Below are 23,162 nucleotides of genomic sequence, written 5' to 3'. Positions count from 1 at the left end.
TCATACAGTCAGTAGGGCAGCTCTTCCTCACTGAGGCCTCAGCCCAGTGCATATGAACACTCACATGCTAATGGAGGGACAAAGACCCAGGGACTAATTAGCACACTAGCTAGGTTTCCATCCAGTTGACAACAGATTTTATGCAAATATTCTAAAATCTGCATAAAAACAATATTCCCACCAGAGATTGTTCCATCAAATTGAATTGCTGCAGATTTAAAGGCTGTGAGTGATGACGGTGCACATAAAAATACATTTTGCGGTTAAATCTACTGTACCAAATAAAACTGAAATGGGTTTGCATCACATTTTCAGCTCTAGTGATGGTTTTCTCACAATTTATTTTGCATTATATAGTGAGTCTACCCATGCTGGTGTTGGCATATGCTCTCTAGCCAACAGCACTCACTATCTGCGTATATCCTACATGATGAGAATATTATGGACAAAAGAGTGAGATTATAATTTTTCCCAACATCAGCCAAGCATCGATTATCATGTCACCAGAATAAGACCCTAGATATTTATTGTAAAGGAGCATCAAGCTCATCACCTTGTACTTTTAACACCCTGTGACGTTCATCACTTATTTCTTCTGTAGTTGAATAAACTGCATGCTTTCTCAACAAGTCATAGTGGGAGAACCACACTACATGTCATTGTGTGACTCAACATTTAATTCGATATAATGGTTATGTTAATGTTTATGCATAAAAGCAGTTCTGTTGACATTTCTCGCGTAGTTCATTTTACTGACAAGATCTCACCTTGTCTAGCGGATTTTGTTTTGTCGACATTTGGAAAGTTGACTGAAATATGTTCTGTTTCCATCAGGCCTATCATGACTATTTTTTTTATTTTTTTTATCCGACATGTACTTTACTCACATAAAAAGGTTGGAATGAAACCTGGTTATTGACGCACACAGTAACACTAAAGCAAGAAATACACAGAGAATCTCACTGCTGACAGACTGCTGATAGGTACTCCCATTGGGAGGCCTTTCCTGTTCTTGCTAGAACAAAAGCGGTACCTGCTACGTGCCGACCCCGGTAGCGACGAACCTATCGTTTCTACTTGTAGAATGGCAATGCCCGTCAGAGGCCAACAACTTGACTTTGAGCCAGTCAGAAAGCACGAACCCCCACATGGGGGAACCAACAGGAGTGACAACAGAAAGGAAGGAAAGAGGGCATTTTCTCTGTACAGCCACAGATTAGCCAGTCACACTTCATATGCAATGGTAGCTAGCTAAGTGCACAGACGCAATGCACACAACGCTAAATACTTCCTCCAAGCTAGCTAAACACTGTAGCTAGTATTGACATTAGAATTAGTGGATTAGCTAGTTTCCATGAAACAGCTGCCTATGTTAGTGCCTGTAACTAGCTATGTTGGGCTAGCTAGCGAATATGCTAATGTTATTGGGCTAGCATTTGGATGTGGATTGGCACTGGCACTATGGGATTATGGAGAGTACATTTGACTGTTTCTTTGTTATCTATCTTTGGTCATCTGGCTAGTATCAACAAGGGCCTTCTACAAAATAGCAACATTTAGCGCAGCTAGCTACTGATGGGGGTCATGATAGGGGCTGCACCAAATGATTGATGTATTATAATAATTGATTATGCTTATATTGTTAATAGAAGGGGAAGGGCTATAAGACCCACTACATTTATAGGGTCCTGGACTAGATTAGCTATTTATTTATTTATTTATTTATTTATTTATTTATTTATTTATTTATTTATTTATTTATTTATTTATTTATTTATTGTTCCACAGTTCTTTTCTCGTCTCTGCCTCTTATATTGAAACGGTCTGAGAGATGTGAGTTATTGCAGTCAAAACAGGGTGTCTGTAAGAAAGTGCCTCAAGACTAAAAGAGATTCATAGACACAGAACCCTGCAGGGGAGTGAAAGAGATGAGACTATTCAGACATACAATTACTGCTGAGCCCTTAGAAAACACTCGTACTATTGTCTCTCCTGCAAGTTTGTATAACTGTATATGCATGGGCTTGGTCTCGTGAGTAGAAGGTGTTGACGTAGGCATTTACATCACTGCAAGCATATTAAATCAACTTGGACCCTTTCCTATTTTGCAGAACTTACTCGGAAACATCAAATCAAATGTATTTATATAGCCCTTTGTATATCAGCTGATATCTCAAAGTGCTGTACAGAAACCTAGCCTAAAACCCCAAACAGCATGCAATGCAGGTGTGTTGAAGCACGGTGGCTAGGAAAAACTCCCTAGAAAGGCCAAAACCTAGGAAGAAACCTAGAGAGGAACCAGGCTATGAGGGGTGGCCAGTCCTCTTCTGGCTGTGCCGGGTAGAGATTATAACAGAACATGGCCAAGATGTTCAAATGTTCATAAATGACCGGCATGGTCAAATAATAATAATCACAGTAGTTGTCGAGGGTGCAGCAAGTCAGCACCTCAGGAGTAAATGTCAGTTGGCTTTTCATAGCCGATCATTGAGTGTCTCTACCGCTCCTGCTGTCTCTAGGGAGTTGAAAACAGCAGGTCTGGGACAGGTAGCACGTCCAGTCAGGGTTCCATAGCCGCAGGCAGAACAGTTGAAACTGGAGCAGCAGCGCGGCCAGGTGGACTGGGGACAGCAAGGAGTCATCATGCCAGGTAGTCCTGAGGCATGGTCCTAGGGCTCAGGTCCTCTGAGAGAATTAGAGAGAGCATACTTAAACCATGCATGCTATGTTTTCATTGTCAACTTCTGTCTGCAATTGCATTAATAAAAGTTTTTGCTTGATTTACTTAAAGATATTGTCTGATTGCTGATTTCACCAATAAGCAAATGATTGACAAGGAACCTACACCAACACTACCTAGCTAACATTGGAATCTAGACCATAAGCAACACGAACATTAGGACTTCAAGGTCTTTGCTGTGTGAACACAAACGAGACCGACTGCCCACAGTGTTCAGAGGTGCTAAGTACTGTGTGCGGCAAACGTTACACAATCCCTACCGGTGTGTCTGAACTTTAACACACTGCCTCTCGGTTACAAATGTGACACACTGTCACAGGACAGGGGAGCCTCCTTTAAGCAGCTGACAGTGAGATGAGGTTGTGAAAAGAGAGGAGGAATTGAGAGGATAAGTGTGTGTTGGGGAGAGGGTTTAAAGATAATCTATTTATTGGATGGATTCTGAGGGCTGTGCGTGCGTATAATCCTGCCCCCCATCATGATTAGCTTTGTCACTGAGGAGCGCTGGGGGGCTGTCTTTGCCTCCTTATCGCAGCCAAACACACACACTCCCCGCTACCAATGTGCCATCGCTTCTCCTTTCATCTCTTTTGATTTCACAGCCCTTTTCTTTGTGTCAGCTTGTCATGACTTCTTTAACATCATTCTAAGTCCATCTTTCTCTCTCTGTTTCTAATGGTCTTGCGCTGTCTCTCTCTCTCGCGTGCTCTGATTTGTCATTTTTAGCCCCATGCTAGGTGTGTGCACTTATTTTATTTTGTGTCAATCCTTCTGTGTGTTTGCTGTAGGTTTCTGAGCTCTGACATGTGGTTCTGTTCTTCCCCACAGATGTACGATTGCTGCTCAACAATGACAATCTTCTCAGGGAAGGCGCAGCGCAGTAAGTCGACACTCTTTACTGTCAAAGTGACTCATAGACTTGTGGTCAGTTGACGTCATAAACAATCTACTACATGGAGTGAATGTACTATTGACAACTGTGAAATAGTCAATTGTTTCTCCAGGAAATATTTGACTGCTGGCACTGATTTAAACTTGTTTCTGTTTTGATTCTGTAGTGCTTTTGCACAGTACAATGTGGACCAGTTTACTCCGGTGAAAGTAGAGCAATATGAAGACCAGGTAGGCTACACCCATTGTCTTTAGTCAGATCGCAATTTTTCGCCTGTCAGTTGAGAAACGAGCGTCCCGTAGGAGTCAAGCTATCTGTCAGAATACAATGGTCTTCACCATGTCCTCTGGAAATGCAGAGAAACAAGACACTGTAGTCAGCCCCTCTAGAACCATACCCTATGATGCTAGTGACTATTGACCTGGTGTCATTGGAAACAGAAATCGCTATAGGGATAAACAGCTCTGGTCATTTGGACTAGATGAATGAATGAATGAATGAATGAGACCAGCCTTACGGATGTCTAAGTGGATGAACTGAAGAATATTAGCCTTGTCGCATTGAAATTGATTGTGTTGTTTCTGTGTTTGCTATACAAACAATGAATTCCTCTCTTGGTACTATTCCAGTTCAGCATGATTGTGCTGTTGCCTAGGTAACGCTATGATTCACTGATAAATGTTTTAGTTGGCACACTAGACTGAATGTCATGAATATAAGGAATGGGTCACACAACTCGTATACCAGTGGTGGGCCGTCAGGGCCAGCAAGGCCTTCTCTGCTGGCCTAAACATCATCAGAATATATATATTTTTTAAATATATTTTCCCACAAATATGTATTAAATTATTCCCCAGAGTAAGAGTTACACTCTTCATTTCATAGCGTTCCTCTTGGTTGCACTGCTTCCAGCCCCAGGTTGAGATTTGGAGGGCTGGTATTTATGTTAGATCTTTTATCATATTCAGCCATCATGTGTTGCCAGGGGTCTAAAATCTGCCCTCAGGCCTTCAGAATCAACAGTGCGGGCGCTTGTAGCTTAAAGTGAATGGAAATAAAAAAAATTGTGTCAACCAATCAGCTTTAGAGTTGGCTATTGTACGCCTGCTGGCTGGCTCCAGTGTTACACAGGAGCCAGCTAGCAGGCGTAGTGCGTGCACGTCTTTTGATTGGATTACCAATATTGAGAGGCAGGTCAATATTATATGGGCAGGTCTCAGAACTAGGAAACTGAAATTGATCAACGAATTAATTTGCGTACTACTAAGCTGTTTTTTCAACCCACAATGGCGGAAGGAGAAGATATCTATTTGGTTGAGGATATAATTATAACGCCATTCTCAAGACAAACTTTTCAAGAAAAGTTAGACATTGTCAGGAGAGGTAGACGCCGACACTACAAAGCCTGTCACAAGCGGGAAAGGGGTTCGTTCGCCACTTTCAACTATGAATGAGTCACAGGCTCCGAGAAGCACTGCAAACTGTACTGCTGGGATACCTATTATTTGCAAGTGATCAATTTGGTGTTTGGGGCCACACTGGCTTTGCAAACCTGAGTTGTCTGACCAAGGCAGCAACGAGACACCAAAGTACGGCTGGGCACTTACAAACAATGGTGCTTTTGAAAACTTTTGGGGACACCCGAGTGGATCTACAGCTCAACGAACAAGCGCGCAGGGCAACGAAGCTGCACAATGAAAAGGTATTGTACTCTTCCCCTGCAATTCTCTGAATAAAAATGTCAATTTCAAGGTGACGCCTGGTTATACTGCATTTCTGTCTAAATGTTTAGTGTTTAGAACCATGGCATCATAATGATGGTAATAAGAGGTGGATTAATTCGGGTGGGACTGTGTAGGACTTCACTGAAGGCCCAGGCCCCAGAACCACGGCACGCTACTGTCATATACACTGAACAAAAATATAAACGCAACCATTTCAAAGATTTTACTGAGGTACAGTTCATCTAAGGAAATCAGTCGATTTGAAATCAATTCATTAGGCCCTAATCTTTGGATTTCACATGACTGGGAATACTGCTGCGTCTGTTGGTCACAGATATAACTTAAATTTCTTTTTAAAAAGCTAGGTTCGTGGATCAGAAAACCAGTCAGTATCTGGTGTGACCACCATTTTACCTCATGCGCAACACTTCTCCTTCAGAGTTGTTCAGGCTGTTGATTGTGGCCTGTGGAATGTTGTCCCAGTCCTGCTCAAAGGCTGTGCAAAGTTGCTGATATTGTCAGGAACTGGAACACGCCGTTGTACACGTCGATCCAGAGCATCCCAAAACAGGCTCAATGGGTGATATGTCTGGTGAGTATGCAGACCATGGAAAAACTGGGACATTTTCAGCTTCCAGAAATTGTTTACAGATCCATGCAAAATGGGGCTGTCGTGCATTATCATGCTGAAACATGAGGTGGATGGCGGTGGATGAATGGCACTACAATGGGCCTCAGGATCTCGCCACGGTGTCTCTGTGAATTCAAATTGCCGTCAATGAAATGCAATTGTGTTCATTGTCCTTAGCTTATGCTTGCCCATACCATAACCCCACCGCCACCATGGGGCACTCTGTTCACAATGTTGACATCAGCAAACCACTCGCCCACACGACACCGGTACAGTTGAAACCGAGATTCATACGTGAAGAGCACACTTTCTAACATGCCAGTGGCCATCGAAGGTGAGCATTTGCCCACTGAAGTCGGTTATGATGCCAACCTGCATTCAGGTCAAGACCCCTGGTTCGGACGACGAGCATACAGACTGTTTCTGACCGTTTGTGCAGAAATTATTTGTTTCTGCAAACCAACAGTTTCATCAGCTGTCCGGGTAGCTGGTCTCAGATGATCCCCAGCCGGGAAGAAGCCGGATGTGGAGATTCTGTGCTGGCGTGGTTACACGTGGCCTGCGGTTGTAAGGCCGGTTGGACTTACTGCCAAATTCTCAAAAACAACGTTGGAGGCGGCTTATGGTAGAGAAATTAACAGTAAATTCTCTGGCAACAGCTCTGGTGGACTTTCCTGCAGTCAGCATGTCAATTGCCCGCTCCCTCAAGTTGAGACGTCTGTGGTAGGGATGAATATTTTCAAATCTACCAAGTTTCAATACTGGGAATAATTCTTATTTATCACGAGAGTCCTGGGAAATACCGCAAAAATTGCAAGTGACCATTTAAAACCAAGATATGGTCACTCGGGTTCTCCCAAAATAAGATTGTCGGTGAGCCATATTGCCATCTTGGCTGTGCCACTATTTAGTCATGAGAGTGACGTTTAGCACCAATTATATTGTTGTGAATTGCAAAACAGGCCGTTCAAAATTCAGAGCTTTATCATGTTCCTCAATTAATATGGCGCATTTCACCAGTAAGCCAAGGCTATCTCTACACAGAGCGCCCTCAGGAAGCACAGTGCACATCCCCTAGTAGGCCATTAGCTTTATCGAATCATACAAACCTTGTAACGGCAGTCAAACAAAAGTCAAATGACCAAAGTTAGCTTGCTAGATAACCTCCAATGAATGACTGAATATATTCAATTTGGCAAAATTGAGATGATGACAGTGCATCCAGCTGAAGAACAACGGTTAGATAAGAGGAAATTGTTTAAATATCAAGGTATCTTAACTAGAGGTCGACCGATTTTATGATTTTTCGCACCGATACAGATTATTGGAGGACCAAAAAAAGCAGATACCGATTAATTGGCCTATTTTTATATATATATATTTATAATAATGACAATTACAACAATACTGAATTAACACTTTTATTTTCACTTAATATAATACGTAAATCAAATCAATTTGGTCTCAAATAAATGAAACCTGTTCAATTTGGTTTACATAATGCAAAAACTGTTGCAATAGAAAGTAAAAGTGCAATATGTGCCTTGTAAAAAAGCTAACGTTTAAGTTCCTTGCTCAGAACATGAGAACATATGAAAGCTGGTGGTTCCTTTTAACATGAGACTTCAATATTCCAAGGTAAGAAGTTTTAGGTTGTAGTTAATATAGTATTTGTAGGACTATTTCTCTCTCTACCATATGTATTCCATATACCTTTGACTATTGGATGTTCTTATAGGCACTTTAGTATTGCCAGTGTAACGGTATAGCTTCCGTCCCTCTCCTCGCTCCTACTTGGGCTCGAACCAGGAACACATCGACAACAGCCACACTCGAAGCAGCATGGGGGTTCCTTTTAACATGAGTCTTCAATATTCCCAGTTAAGAAGTTTTAGGTTGGAGTTATTATAGGAATTATAGGACTATTTCGCTCTATAACATATGTATTTCATATACCTTTGACTATTGGATGTTCTTACAGGCACTATAGAATTGCCAGCCTAATCTCTGGAGTTGATAGGCTTGAAGTCATAAACAGCACTGTGCTTGAAGCATTGCGAAGAGCTGCTGGCAAATGCAGGAAAGTGCTGTTTGAATGAATGCTTACGAGCCTGCTGCTGCCTACCACTGCTCAGTCCGACTGCTCTATCAAATATCAAATCATAGACTTAATTATAACATAATAACACACAGAAATACGAGCCTTAGTTCATTAATATGGTCAAATCCGGAAAGTATAATTTCGAAAACAAAACATTTATTCTTTCAGTGAAATATGGAACCGTTACATATTTTATTGAATGGGTGGCATCCCTAAGTCTAAATATTGCTGTTACATTGCACAGCCTTCAATGTTATGTCATAATTATGTACAATTCTGGCAAATTAATTATGGTCTTTTGTTAGGACGAAATGGTCTTCACACAGTTCGCAATGAGCCAGGCAGCCCAAACTGCCAGGTGACCACACACATTAGTATAACGGTTGCATATGACTGGGGGTATCAGTATAAGCAAGAATTTGATACATGCCTTCAATTGCATTCGCTTACTTTATTCCAATATTTTCATCATTCAGTTGATCATAACTAAGGTGAGTTTTCCCTCTCTTCTGTGCTTTTTCTTGGCCCAATAGCTGTTTCCTCGTCTCCTCAATCCACTGCCGACCTACTCCACCGCGTTGTCCTTAACGAGTTAAAATCTATATAACATATATTGAATATATATTGGGGAAAAAAATCAAGAAAAGAAAATGACACAACAATATGAGGCGATATAAAGGGGGTACCAGTACCGAGTCAAGGTGTGGGGGTACATGTTAGTCGAGGTAATTTGTAAAGTGACTACGCATAGATTATAAACAGCGAGTAGCAAAAGGGGGGTCAATGTAAATGTTCCAGGTGGCCATTTGATTAACTGTTCAGCAGTCTTTCTAAAAAAAATAAAAAAAAATAAAAAAATTCGGGTTGGGGCTCATTTTAATTTCTGTGATGTCGGACCAGACCTGGGCTCGGGCTTTAGTTCTGATGTGAAATTTAATCTGCATTCGGACTTGCAGTGTCAATTATGCGTGTGCTTTGTATGAAGTAAATATGCTAGGCTAAAGGCTTCCTTCCATGTGACAACCTGTTTGGATAATGTGCAATTTTATTTTTGGCCAATCTACTGCTGCACATGTTGTGTATTTTGTAGAATTGTGTTAGAAAATGTCGTAATTTCCCAGGTCTTGTCATTTCATTTTTTTGGGAAATGTGAAATGATCCCGGTTAACCGTGTTGATACCTGTTGTGTAACAGAACTGCACATTGTAGTGGCCTGTTAGTGTCCCCAGCACAAGGGCGGCAGTGTAGCCCTAGTGCTTAGAGCGTTGGACTAGTAACCGAACGATTGCAAGATCGAGTCCCTGAGCCGACAAGGTACAAATCTGGAGGTCTGCCCCTGAACAAGGCAGTTAACCCACTGTTTCTAGGCCGTCATTGAAAATAAGGATTTGTTCTTAACTGCCTAGTTAAATAAAGGTAAAATAAATTTTTAAAAGGTGCACCTGTTTAATCAGCTTCTTGATATGCCGCACCTATCGGGTGGATGGATTATCTTGGCAAAGGAGAAATGCTCACTAATAGGGATGAAAACAAAATGAGAGAATTTATTTTCTGCGCATGGAACATTTTGGGAATCTTTCATTTCAACTCATGAAACATGGGACTTTACATGTTGCGATTTTATATTTTTGTTCAGTGTAATTCCTATTCTTAACCACACAACTATTTTCTCTAGTCATTTGACCCCTCCCCCTACTTCCCTCCCTCCTCCTCTCCAGGTCTTAATTACAGAGCATGGAGACCTGGGCAACGGTAGGGTCCTGGACCCTAAAAACAAGATCTCCTTTAAGTTTGACCATCTGAGGAAGGAGGCCAGCGACCCACAGCCACACGATTTGGACGGAGCAATGGAGGGCTGGAGGAGTGCTGTGGACGGTGCTGTCCGGGCCTATGTCAAGGAGCACTACCCCAACGGAGTCTGCACTGTACGTTTGGGCTGCATAACACCTTTTTCTTGGCTGGTCCTGCACTGCTGAATTTGTCATTAAATCATGTAGCTAATATTATGTGATAATGGAGTTCACTGAAAATATGTGTCGCTTCTCCCCTTAGATTTACGGCAAAACCATTGATGGACATCAAACCATCATCGTGTGTATCGAGTGTCATCAGTTTCAACCAAAAAACTTTTGGTATGTATGGATTTTTGGAATCAAATATGCGGGGATAAAGTACATTTGTAGTTTAGGTTTCTAATTGTTTACAATGCCTTCGGAAAGTATTCAGACCTTTTTGACTTTTTCCACATTTTGTTACATTACAGCCTTATTCTAAAATGGATTGCATTTTTAAAATGTTTATAATCAGCAATCCAAACACAATAGCCCATAATGGCAAAGTGAAAACAAGTTTAGAATTGTTGCACATTTATTACAAGTAAAAACAGACTCGAAATTGAGCTCAGGTGCATCCTGTTTCCATTGATCATCCTTGAGATGTTTCTATAACTTGATTGGTGTCCACCTGTGGTAAATTCAATTGATTGGACATGATTTGGAAAGGTACACACCTGTCTATATCAGGTCCCACGGTTGACAGTGCATGTCAGAGCAAAAACCAAGCCATGAGGTTGAAGGAATTGTCCGTAGAGCTCTGAGACAGGATTGTGTTGAGGCACAGATCTGGGGAAATGTACCAAAAAATGTCTGCAGCATTGAAGGTCCCCAAGAACACAGTGACCTCCATTCTTAAATGGAAGAAGTTTGGAACCACCAAGACTCTTCCTAGAGCTGGCCGCCTGGCCAAACTGTGAAGGGCCTTGGTCAGAGAGTTGACCAGGAACCTGATGGTCACTCTGACAGAGCTCCAGAGTTCCTCTGTGGAGATGGTTGTCCTTCTGCAAGGTTCTCCCATCTCTGCAGTACTCCAACCAATCAGGCATTTATGGTAGATGGAAGCTACTCCTCAGTAAATGGCACATGATTGCCTGCTTGGAGTTAGCCAAAAGGACTCTCAGGCCAAAAGGACTCTGTCCATGAGAAACAAGATTCTCTGGTCTGATGAAACCAAGATTGAACTCTTTGGCCAGAAAGCCAAGTGTCACATCTGGAGGCAACCTGGCACCATCCCTATGGTGAGGCATGGCGGTGGCAGCATCATGCTGTGGGGAGGTTTTTTAGTGGCAGGGACTGGGAGACTAGTCAGGATCGAGGGTAAGATGAATGGAGCAAAGTACAGAGAGATCCTTAAGTAAAACCTGCTGCATAGTGCTCAGGACCTCCGACTACGAAGGTTCACCTTCCAACAGGACGATGACTCTAAGCACACAGCCAAGACGATGCAGGAGTGGCTTCGGGACAAGTCTCTAAATGTTCTTGAGTGGCCTAACCAGTGCCTGGACTTGAACCCGATCAAACATCTCTGGAGAAACCTGAAAATAACTGTGACACTCCGCATCCAATCTGACATAGCTTGAGAGGATCTGCAGAGAATAATGGGAGAAACTCACCAAATACAGGTGTGCCAAGCATGTAGCGTTATACCCAAGAAGACTCAAGTCTGTAATCGCTTAATACATTTTAGAGTAAGGCTGTAACGTAACAAAATATGGATAAAGTCAAGGGTTCTGAATTCTTTCCCAAATGTACTGTAAATGGTTTCTAAATCTCTCCAGGCAGAATCAAAGTATGTTTATCCTGTGAACCATCAATTGTCTGGTTTACACTCTAAACACTGTTTCAACACTAAGCTTGCTTTGTTTGGTACTTAGCTAACCGCTGCCTGTTGGTTTAGAGATCAGTGGCCCCCCATTACCTTGTTGAGCCAGCGCTGATCCGGTTAATTTAATTGGATAAGGCCTGTGGCAATCCTCTTTGTGGGTGGGCTTTTACTGGGCTTAAGGCTCCTTGAGTGTAGAGATCTGATTTCCGCTGAGGAAAGACTTGGCTGTGTCGTGGAGGTAGAGGGAGACGACACTAAATTCACAGACGCACTTTGTATGAGCTTGTGGATGTAAAAAAATGTTGCGTCTTTTCTCTCTCTTTGTAAAGGAATGGACGTTGGAGGTCAGAGTGGAAATTCACCATCGGATCCTCCACTACTCAAGTGGCCGGAATAATGAAAATCCAGGTGTGTGTGTCTGCGTATTTTATACAGAGCCTTCAAAGTATTCACACCCCTTTACTTTTTCCACATGCTGTTGTGTTACAGCCTGAATTTTAAAATGGATTCAATTGAGATTTTGTGTCACTGGCCTACACCGGTGGCGGTCGGTGCCATTTTAAGATGAGGGAAGACCATTTCTTATGAGCATGGCCTTTTTTCTATTACAGCTTATTAGATGACTGTCATTCTTATTTAAATCCACCCATCTCAATGTAACATCGATAGGTTGAGGCTTAGTACATGATACACACATTTTCCCTATAACCATCATGAGGGTTGCTACAACCTAGCCTAGGAATGAAAGTTTACAATGCAGGTGCACAGGTTGAGAAAAATGTGAGTAATCAAGATGACAGACAGTGACACGTTCAATACTGCTTTGCACAGTATTGTCTGCATCTAGCTGATCTAGGGTGTAATCATTAGTCCAACGGTTTCTATCATTCTAGTCATTTTATCCCTGTTTTCATTCAGTTTGCTTCCGTTCAACCTTTTCTGGATAGGACCCTTCATTTCAATTTCCGCCTAAAATGACACTCAAATCTAGCTGCCTGTAGCTCAGGACCTGAAGCAAGGATATGCATATTCTTGATACTATTCGAAAAGAAACACTTTGAAGTTTGTGGAAATGTGAAATTAATGTAGGAGAATATAACACAATAGATATGGTAAAAGATAATACAAAACAAAAAAAACATGTTTTCTAAATTGTATTTTTGTTGCATCTTTGAAATGCAAAAGAAATACATTGAGAGAGGAAGCTGAGGATAATTTAGGTGTTGTCCACAAGAGGGCAACAGTGTGTGTGCAAAGTTTTAGACTGATACATTTCAAGAATGAGAGAGCTACATAATATTTAGTATGAGTCTCCCAGGTGTCCCTCACTACTTTGCCCAAATGTACCCAAGTGGCCAAATTAGTCAATTGATACATTTTGAAGTACATAACTATAGGGAACATACAAAAATGCTATGGTAATTAAATGAAAAAATTAAATTTACACACTCCCAGGAATACATGCTGGCTCATTAGCTTCCCTACATAAAAGGTACTAACGACATGCGACGAAAAAATGGATCCAACGCCTCCCGACACAGAAGTGAACTATTTAAGATAAGAGCCAAGTTAGCAGCCAACACTGATCTAATGACATAAGTGCACACTCCACAAACCACACACAAAGTGAAAAAACAAACTATTTACAATTAGAGCATTTTGTACACCCACAGTCCTCTACACCAGATTGTGCTGCTGATGCCAAGTCCCATAGCAGTCTCTTTCTGCTGTGAAGCAGAGGGTAACAACACAAGTAGTGCAGGTGATGGGAGATTTCTTGTGGCACAGAGTACAACACCTCCCTGCTGTGCTGGATTGGTCCTGAGGCACATTCAGGTCTGCAGTTATGTATTTTGGCCTGGTGTGGGTGTGGAGCCAGAGCCAGAGACAGCAGCAGGTGTCAGACTGGAGGAACCAGTTCCTAAATTTGAATGAGTGGGGGATGGAGGACTTGAATGGGGTCTCTTTGGAGTTGACTCCGGGGTCATCTGAGTCTCTGCCACTATTCATGAAAGTAGCCACCCTTTGCACACTCTTGGCATTCTCTCAACCCGCTTCATGAGGAATGCTTTTCCAACAGTCTTGAGGGAGTTCCCACATATGATGTGCACTTGTTGGCTGCTTTTCCTTCACTCTGCAGTCCAATTCATCCCAAACCACCTAATTCGGTTGAGGTCGGGTGATTGTGGAGGCCATGTCATCTGATGCAGCACTCATCACTCTCCTTGGTCAAATAGCCCTTGCACAGCGTCAAGGTTTTGTTTTGAATCAATGTTCTGTTGTTAAATGATAGTCCCACTAAGCCCAAACCAGGTGCGATGGCATAGCACTGCAGAATTCTGTGGTAGCCATGCTGGTTAAGTGTGCCTTGAATTCTAAATAAATCACCAACAGTGTCACCAGCAAAACACCACCACACCACCTCCTCCATGCTTTACGGTGGGAACCACACATGCAGAGATCATCCGTTCACCTACTCTGCGGCTCACCTAGACATGGCGGTTGGAGCGAATAGTCAAAACTTTGGACTCATCAGACCAAAGGACAGATTTCCACCTGTCTAATGTCCATTGCTCATGTGTCTTGGCCCAAGCAAGTCTCTTCTTATTTTTTGTGTCCTTTAGTAGTGGCTTCTTTGCAGCAATTTGACTATAAAGGCCTGACTCAGTCTCCTCTGAACAGTTGATATTGAGATGTGTCTGTTAATTGAACTCTGAAGCATTTAGTTGGGCTGCAGTTTCTGAGGCTGGTAACTCTAATGAACTTATCCTCTGCAGCAGAAGTAACTCTGGGTCTTCCTTTCCTGTGGCGGTCCTCATGAGAGCCAGTTTCATCATAGCGCTTGATGGTTTTTGCGACTGCACTTGAAGAAACTTCCGAAGTTCTTAATGTTCTGCATTGACTGACTTTCATGTCTCAAAGTAATGATGGGCTGTCGTTTCTTTGCTTATTTCAGCTGTTCTTGCTATAATATGGACTTGGTGTTTTACAAAATAGGGCCTTCTGTATACCACCCCTGCCTTGTCACAACACAACTGACTGGCTCAAACGCATTTTGGTTAAAAATAAAGAAAATCCCCTTGAATGAGTAGGTATGTCCAAACTTTTGACTGGTAGTATATGTGTGTGTTGTTCGAGCAGTACCACACACAATCGCAGTCGACCAACAGCCTAACTACCAAACAATCTACCATTCGACTAATTGGTGGCAGCCCTAGTGGAAGCCCATAGGGGACTGGACATCGATCCTAAACAGTTTAGCCCACAAGGATGCAACCCCAGTCTGTATGGCACCTTTAATATATTGTCCATTTAATAGCTAAGTCATCGATGTTTAAATGTCCTTGAACATTGACAATATGATAAAACTGAAGTCCAATGTTCAGCAATAATAATAATGGTGTTCCTTTTACCCAATTTGGTTTCCTCATCATTGGCTTATGCTGAGTGCATCGTCACAGCCATATGCTAGGCTGCGTGGATAGCATACCTGAATATTGAGGCAGCACAATTGTGGTTAGACTAGATCTGTCACCTCGTCCTTTTTGTGTGTTGTACTTGATGTGTTTATCAAAGAAGTCTTGAGCCTCCCTGGCAGTGGAAAACGTGTGTGTTGTGTTTCTGGAAGGTAAAGTTGAGTTTTGCCGGGTGGATGAAGCCGCGTCTCAGGTTTAGCTTGCGTGGCTGGGATCTCACTTCGTTGTAGGTCGCCCTCTGTTTGAGCAGTTCTGCACTCCGATCTGAGTAGATATTGATCCTCTTCTCTGCATAGATCAGAGCCCCCGATTCCGCTGCGAGGCGAACAATTTGCAGTTTGACTTAAGAACTGTGGAGACATACACCAAAATACATTCTGGAGAGGACCCTTATGGTGTGCAAAATGTTTCTAGCTTAGTGTGCTCTGTTTCCAGGTCATGGAGTCGCCCCTCTGTCACATTTGTCGCTGTCTCCAAACTTTCCAGTTTTAGTTGAGTATGTATCCACTTTAGAAGTGAGCAGAAGTCTGTTATTTTGTTAAAGAAAAGCCACCCGTTTCCTGCATGCCACCAGAACTGGAAGGTAATGGACTACAGTGGAATTATGTTTTGATAAATTAATGAAAAATGTCAAGCTGAAATGTCTTGAATCAAACAAATATTCAACCCCATTGTTATGGCAAACTTAAATAAGTTCAGGGGTAAAGCTTTGCATAACAAGTCACAATATTGCAGTATAGTGTTTTTAACAAAAAAATTGTATGACTACTTCATCTCTGTACCCTACACATACAATTATCTGTCTTGTCGAGCAGTGAATTTCAACCACAGATTGAACCTCAAAGACCAGGGAGGTTTTCCAATGCCTCACAAAGAAGGGCACCTATTGGTAAAAATACGAAAAGCAGATGTTGATTATCCCTTTGATTACACTTTGGAGGGTGTATCAATACACCTAGTCACTACAAAGATAGTCATTGTTCCTAACTCAGTTGCCTTTAAAGGAAGGAAACCACTCAGGGATTTCACCATGAGGCCAATGGTGACATAAAAATAGTTTAATGACTGTGATATGAGAGAACTGAGGATGGATCAACAACTTTGTAGTTGCTGCACAATACTAACCTAATTGACAGAGTGAAAAGGAAGCCTGTACAGCAGGTTTCCCCAACTCGCGGCTCTGCCCGCAGGCTAAAGGGTTTTATTTGTCCCCCCCCAAGTTTTCCAAATAAAAACAAAACAGTTTATTGGACATAAGACTATTAAAAACACCAGGAAATCAGTATTCATGCGCATAATAGAGAGACACACATGATCGTAAACAAATGTGAGCAAGATTTGAAATGATTGCTTTAGTCTAAATCTGTTTGGGCTTCTTGCAGTCAATTTGTAGTCTACAAGTGATTTGTAATTATGTTCCGCATAAGAAGAAATCGTCCCACGGCTAAATCTAGTTGATGATCCCTGCTGAACAGAATAAGAAATATTCCAAAACATGCATCCTGTTTGCAACATGACACTAAAGTAATACTGTAAAAAAATGGGTCAAAGCAATTCACTTTTTTGTCCTGAATATGTCGGGGGTAAATACAACACATCACTATGTACCACTCTTCATATTTTCCAGCACGGTATTGGCTGCATCATGTTATGGGTGTGCTTGTCATTGACAAGGACTAGGGAGTTTTTTTAGGATAAAAATAAATGGAATAGAGCTAAGCACAGGCAAAATCCTAGAGGAAAACCTAGGTCAGTATGCTTTCCAATAGAGACAGGGAGACACATTCACCTTTCAACAGGTGAATAGCCTAAAACACAAGGCCAAATATACACTGAAGTTGCTTACCAAGATGACATTGAATATTCCTGGTTGGCCTAGTTACAGTTTTGACTTAAATTGGCCTGAAACCTATGGCAAGACTTAAATGTCTGTCTAGCAATGATCAACAACGAACTTGACAGAGCTTGAGTATTTGTTTTTAAGAATGTGCAAATATTGTACAGTCCAGGTGCGCAAAGCTCTTAGAGACTTACCCAGAAAGACTGTAATCACTGTCACGGGTGATTCTTACATGGGGTTTGAATATTTATGTAAGTGCGATATTTATGCATTTCATTTTCTATAAATTAGTCCAAAAAAATCAAAACATGTTTTCACTTTTTCATTATGGGGAATTGTGTGTGGATGGGTGAGGGGGGAAAAATCTATTTGATCCCTTTTGGTTGTAACTCCACAAAATGTGGACTAAGTCAAGAGGTATGCATACTTTCTGAAGGCACGGTATGTGTGTATACATTTGGGCAAGGTTACATTTAGGATCATCACACAGTGCTAGAGGCTCAGCGGTCTAAGGCACTGCATCTCCGTGCTAGAGGTGTCACTACAGACCTTGGTTCGATTCCAGCCTGTGTCATTACTGGCTGTGATTGGGAGTCCCATAGGTCGGCGCACAATTGGCCCAGCGTCGTTAGGGTTTGGCCGGGGTAGGCCGTCATTGTAAATAAGAATTTGTTCTTAACTGACTTGCCTAGTTAAATATTTATTTTTTAACTCTGTCTGGTTGTAGGTTCATTACTATGAAGATGGCAACGTTCAGCTGGTCAGCCACAAAGAGGTCCAGGAATCCATGTCCATATCTGTGAGTGCTTTATTAAATAGAATACATGTGGAACAACCCCCATTGAAAACATTCACAGAAATGAACTCCTCTGCTGTAAAGTATTTGGGTCAGGTATGTCATTTTTATTCTCATTACTTGGACATCTCTTGTTTCACCTCCCGATTTCCACTCTGTTCCCCTCCGCCAGAACGAAGCTGCAACTGCAATGGAGTTCATCAAGATCATGGAGGCTGTGGAGAACGACTACCAGGTGTGTGTGGGATTAGGAATGGGAATTGTTTGATATGCGCACAACTGCCAAAATAAAGGAAAAGCTGATATAAAGTGTCTTAATAGGGCGTTGGACCACCACAAGCTACAAGTGACTGGAACTATTGGAGGGATGCAACATCATTCTTCCACGAGAAATGTGGTGTTTTGTTAATGGTGGTAGAAAACGCTGTCTCAAGCGCCACTCCAGAATCTCCCCTAAGTTTTCAATCGGGTTGAGATCTGGTGTCTGAGACGGCCATGGCATATGGTTTACATTTGTTTTCATGCTCATCAAACCATTCAGTGACCACTCGTCCCCTGTAGATGAGGGCATTGTCATCCTATGGGGACATAGCCATGGTAGCCAAAATAATGGCTTGCACAGCACTTTTATGTGACCCTAAGCATTATGGGATGTTAATTGCTTTTAATATACTTTGTATCCCTCATTTACTCGTGTTTCAATTCATCTGGCCGTTACCTGTACATATACAAATTGCTGTAACTTCAAGTACATGCAATAATGATATTTTGCCATTAGTGTCACATGACATGTCTGTCAGGTGTTGTTCATATTCTTGTGTAACGTCAAAACATTATCTGGAAACCATTGCCACATGACACTGTTCCTGTCAATTGTGGTTCTTATTAGAGATGGCACGGTTAAGGGATTAATTGAATATCAGAATAGATTACTTTAAGTGAGTGTTCATTTTGAGAAATTTCTTTTAGGCCTATTTTAACAATGAAAAATACAAGTCTACAAATGATCCTTATGACATTAACTACAAGAATATACAATGACATTTTGGCATTTTTTCATTTAATAAAACAACCAACTTTTGAGTCTAGTTTTTATAACGGTGCACGTTTAACCCTCCAGTCTGCCCTGACGTTGGTGTGCTATTGTCCCCACTTCAAATAGCAGTTACAGGAATGTGCACCTAAATGTTTCCACAAGACCGGACACGTCAATACAAAACACTCAACAATAACTTTTTTTGTATCAGTTCTATCGTGGTGAAAATCAGGCTTCTCTTTCACTGTGTAAGTTTACGTGCACACTAATAATTGGATATCAAACTGATTATGGCATTAGGCAGAGTATCGCATTAGTCGTGTAAACACCTCTCTGCTTATCTTAATCGGGCATAAGGTCATTATCATAGTAAGCATAGGCCGATTTAAAACACCTGCTTTTCGGAGCAATATTTTGAAATAATTAGGACATGTAAACAGTTTAATCAGAGTTCCAGCTGTGTGTGTTATCTGCGCATGTGAAACTGCCTGGAAATTCTTTCATGATGGTTTTTCCCAAATAGTATACAAACATGCCCCATTCCACAGGTTCAGGGTTAAAAGGCGGGATAATCCATGGTTTTCATCTGAGATGTCTTGTATTATTCACGACCGTAATCTAGCCTGGGCTAAAGCAAGGAAATCATGTTCTGATGCTGATTGGCTTATTTTTAGGCAGTTAAGAAACAAGTGTTATTTTCTTCTCAGGAAGGCAGAGTCTGAATATTTTATGTCTGTTACCACTGATAACCTGAATGACCCTAGAAAGTTTTGGAAGGCTATTAAGTCTATGTCTGGTAACAGTAATGTTAATGAATTAACGTCATGTGTTTTGAAGGACTCTGTTGCTATATATGACAGCTGAATTGTTTCAATGAGCACTTTGTATCATCTGGTAGGCTGTTTGATTCAGTGTCCTCTCTCTGTACAACCCTGTGTGGATGAACCAGTGAGAGCTGGTCAAACTTTTAGCTTTTTGCCATTCTCAGTGCAGGTGAAATCCTTAGATCAGAGAGCCTGCAGGTCCTGATCTTTTGGATCCCTGCTTTTTAAATCTGGCAGCTGATTTCATAGCTGAATCACTTAATTCTCTGTTCAATCCAACCCTGGAATGTAATGAAATTCCAAAGATCTGGAAATCGGTATTTGTCCTATCACTTTTTTTAAAGGGGGAGATCCAACTCTTTTAAATAATTATAGGCCCATCTCAAAGCTGTCACCCCTGGTGAAAATACTTGAAACCCTTGTAAGTGAACAGCTAAAAGAGTTTTTATTTACTAACTCTATTTTATCAATGTACCAATCGGGCTTCAGGAAGAAGCATAGCACAATTACAGCAGCCATGAAGGGTTTAAATGATATCACTGAAGCCATTGACAAAAAAAACAGCACTGTGTCTCACTTTTTATTGATTTCTCTAAGGCTTTTGATACAGTTGTTCATGCTATACTAAGGCAGAGATTTTCGAGTGTAGGTCTTTCGGAACATGCAGTTGCATGGTTTGCTAACTATCTGTCTGATAGAACTCAGTGCACTCAATTTTATGGGCTTATGTCTGTTAAATTGTCTGTCTTGAATGGTGTGCCCCAATGCTCTGTACTTGGTCCTCTCTTATTCACTATTTATATAAATTATTTAGACAAAAATGTCCAAAATGCACAACTTCATTTTTATGCTGATGATCCTGTTATTTACTGTTGTGCCTCGCCTCTTACAAAAGCTTCCCAGAACATGCAAACTGCTTTTTATACTGTTCAACATACCTTGTGTCAATTGAAGCTTATCCTCAATACTGACTAAACTAATGGTGTTTTCTAATGCAAGAAATAGACCTCTGAACCTTTCACTTATTACTACCTGTCAGGGCAAGGAGATTGAGGTTGTAACCTCATATAAATATCTTGGAATTTTAATTGATGACGGCCCCTCTTTTTTAAAATTGCATATTCAACAACTTGCAAAAAAATTGAAGCTGAAATTGGGATTTTATTTTAAGAATAAGGCCTGTTTCTCTTTTGAAGCCAGAAGGAGGCTAGTATCAGCTACATTTATGCCTTTACTAGAATATGGGGATATTTTATATATCAATGCTTCCGCTCAGTGTTTGAGATCAATTGAAACTCTTTACCATGGCACTTTGAGATTTATTTTAAACTGCAAAACCCTTACGCACCACTGCACTTTGTATACCAGGGTTGGCTGTCCTTCTCTAGTCACTCGTAGGCTCAGTCACTGGTATACTTTTATTTACAAAGCCATTTTGGGTTTACTACCTTTTTTATTTGTGCATTTTATTGTTTAGAAATGTGGTGGGTACTCTCTTTGTTCGCTGGACTTTATCCTGCTAACTGTTCCAAATGTCCGAACTGAATTTGGTAAAAGGGCTTTTATGTACTCTGCGCCATCGTCTTGGAACATCTTACAGAATACTTTTAAACTGGAAGAACTTGTCCCGATTGGTGTTTTTAAATCACTGATGAAGGATTTTGAGGCTGATTCCCTGACCTGTCAATGTTTTTAATTTGCTGTTTTATACTCTTGTGAATTCAATGGTTTTTACTAGATTACTTGTGGTTTTTCATGTCTGTTTGTATTTTTTTTTGCAATGACTTGGTGCTGCCTATCTTGGCCAGGGTAGCTCTTAAAAAACTGATTTGAATCTCAATGAGCCCTTCCTGGTTAAATTAAATAAATAAAAATGTGCTAGCACTGGTAGCTCAAGCCTCCCTCTTATGTGCGAGTGAAGTGAGTGCTGGAAAAACTGAAAGTATGCATCTTAGAAATAATTGTCCGAACTCAGAATCAAATGGGTTATCAAAAATAACATGGTTACTGTGGTAGAATGTTTTTATTTTAATGCCCATTTGCATAATTTTGGTTGGTCAAGAGCAATTCTCTATCCGGATATCATTATTTTTTTTTTTTAAATATTATTCTAATAGGCATTTCAGTACAATAATTTCTATCTCTATTGTGACACCCCAAAGCCCTCCCTAATTCCGCCCTCCTTTTTCCCCGTCAGACCGCCATCAACGAGAATTACCAGACCATGTCGGACACTACCTTCAAAGCCTTACGCCGCCAGCTTCCTGTGACTCGCACCAAGATCGACTGGAACAAGATCCTGAGCTACAAGATCGGCAAGGAGATGCAGAACGCTTAAAACAAACAAAACAGAAAAGCCCAGCATTGCATGGCTGGATTATTGTATCGTCTTTGTACAAATTAGATAAATGGGAGCGGAAAAATGTTTTGTCTCACGGACAAAATGTCAAACATTATTACACTTAAGATGTCTACTTTTATTAATGCTTTTATACAGACACAGTTAAAAAGATAATCTGTATAATACATAGATGATAAAGTAAGTAATCATATTATTGGCCAAATAGGATGTGTTTCCTAGAAGAGGGGTGGGTGGTGGAGCTTCGTTCATATGCAAACCTGACAACCTGATATACATTTTGTGACAATGTTGTGTCAATATTTATGAATATGGTAGTTAGACCACACCTTTGACCCTAGAAAAACTATACCAATTGCAATGATGAAATTTATTATTGAGGAATCTGTCTCTGTGTATACATTTAGATTAGGACTTTATTGGCTAATGCAGGAAAAGAATCCTGTACTGTAAAAGAGTCCTTCCGTTGTGTTCAATGGCTTGTACTTTTATGACATCAGAATGACATCTTTTACACGCGGTTTGTCACCTGTCATTTTCGACCACTCAATGTTCTTCTTGGTCCCCTTATTGGTTCTCCCCACACCGTTTACCCCAGACCTTACGTTAAAATCTCCAGTTTGTGTGACCGTCCAAGCTAAACTGCAGCTTAACTCATTGATTTCTGAACTGAACTTTCATGACACCGTGAAAGTATGGTTCCTATAATACCCTAACAAGCTCAATTATTAAAAACCCTTTAATTGCTACCAAATGTGGATTAAAATGTTCAGTTCAATTCAATTAAACAAGTATGTCTTATTTTGAATTAGGACAGACCTGACTGTATTATAACATGGCACATTGTAATATATACCTGTATTAAACATCCTTGTCCTTTGGTTTGGTGATTTATTTCCTTGAGATTGAATTACAATTAATCAATCATTAAGTTTGTTGCATTTAAATTACACATTTTTCTATTTAGTGTCTCACTCAATTTTGACCTTTGATAGGGTTCCTGTTTATAGGGTTTAATGTTAAACACTACTTCTACATTTGCAGAACCCTGATCCAGGTCGGATTAGTCTCGGTTTGCTACAA

At 41.0% G+C, this 23,162-nt stretch overlaps 1 protein-coding gene across 1 annotated transcript in view; it reads left to right on the top strand.

The window, feature by feature from the left end:
• The window catches only part of LOC112252649 (F-actin-capping protein subunit alpha-2), a 52,396-nt gene extending 29,436 nt beyond the window's left edge, over nt 1–22,960 (top strand). Inside the window, exons 3-10 of the mRNA XM_042323335.1 lie at nt 3,569–3,620; nt 3,799–3,862; nt 9,807–10,013; nt 10,141–10,220; nt 12,078–12,156; nt 17,792–17,863; nt 18,033–18,095; nt 21,918–22,960. Of these exons, the coding sequence (XP_042179269.1) occupies nt 3,569–3,620; nt 3,799–3,862; nt 9,807–10,013; nt 10,141–10,220; nt 12,078–12,156; nt 17,792–17,863; nt 18,033–18,095; nt 21,918–22,058 (758 nt within the window). The 3' untranslated portion in view covers nt 22,059–22,960. The remainder of the gene's footprint in view (nt 1–3,568; nt 3,621–3,798; nt 3,863–9,806; nt 10,014–10,140; nt 10,221–12,077; nt 12,157–17,791; nt 17,864–18,032; nt 18,096–21,917) is intronic.
• The last annotated feature ends 202 nt before the right edge of the window (nt 22,961–23,162 follow it).

The sequence above is a fragment of the Oncorhynchus tshawytscha genome, linkage group LG06, assembly GCF_018296145.1.
Source record: "Oncorhynchus tshawytscha isolate Ot180627B linkage group LG06, Otsh_v2.0, whole genome shotgun sequence".
Classification (NCBI taxonomy): domain Eukaryota; kingdom Metazoa; phylum Chordata; class Actinopteri; order Salmoniformes; family Salmonidae; genus Oncorhynchus; species Oncorhynchus tshawytscha.
This window is presented reverse-complemented; position numbering and strand designations above follow the sequence as displayed.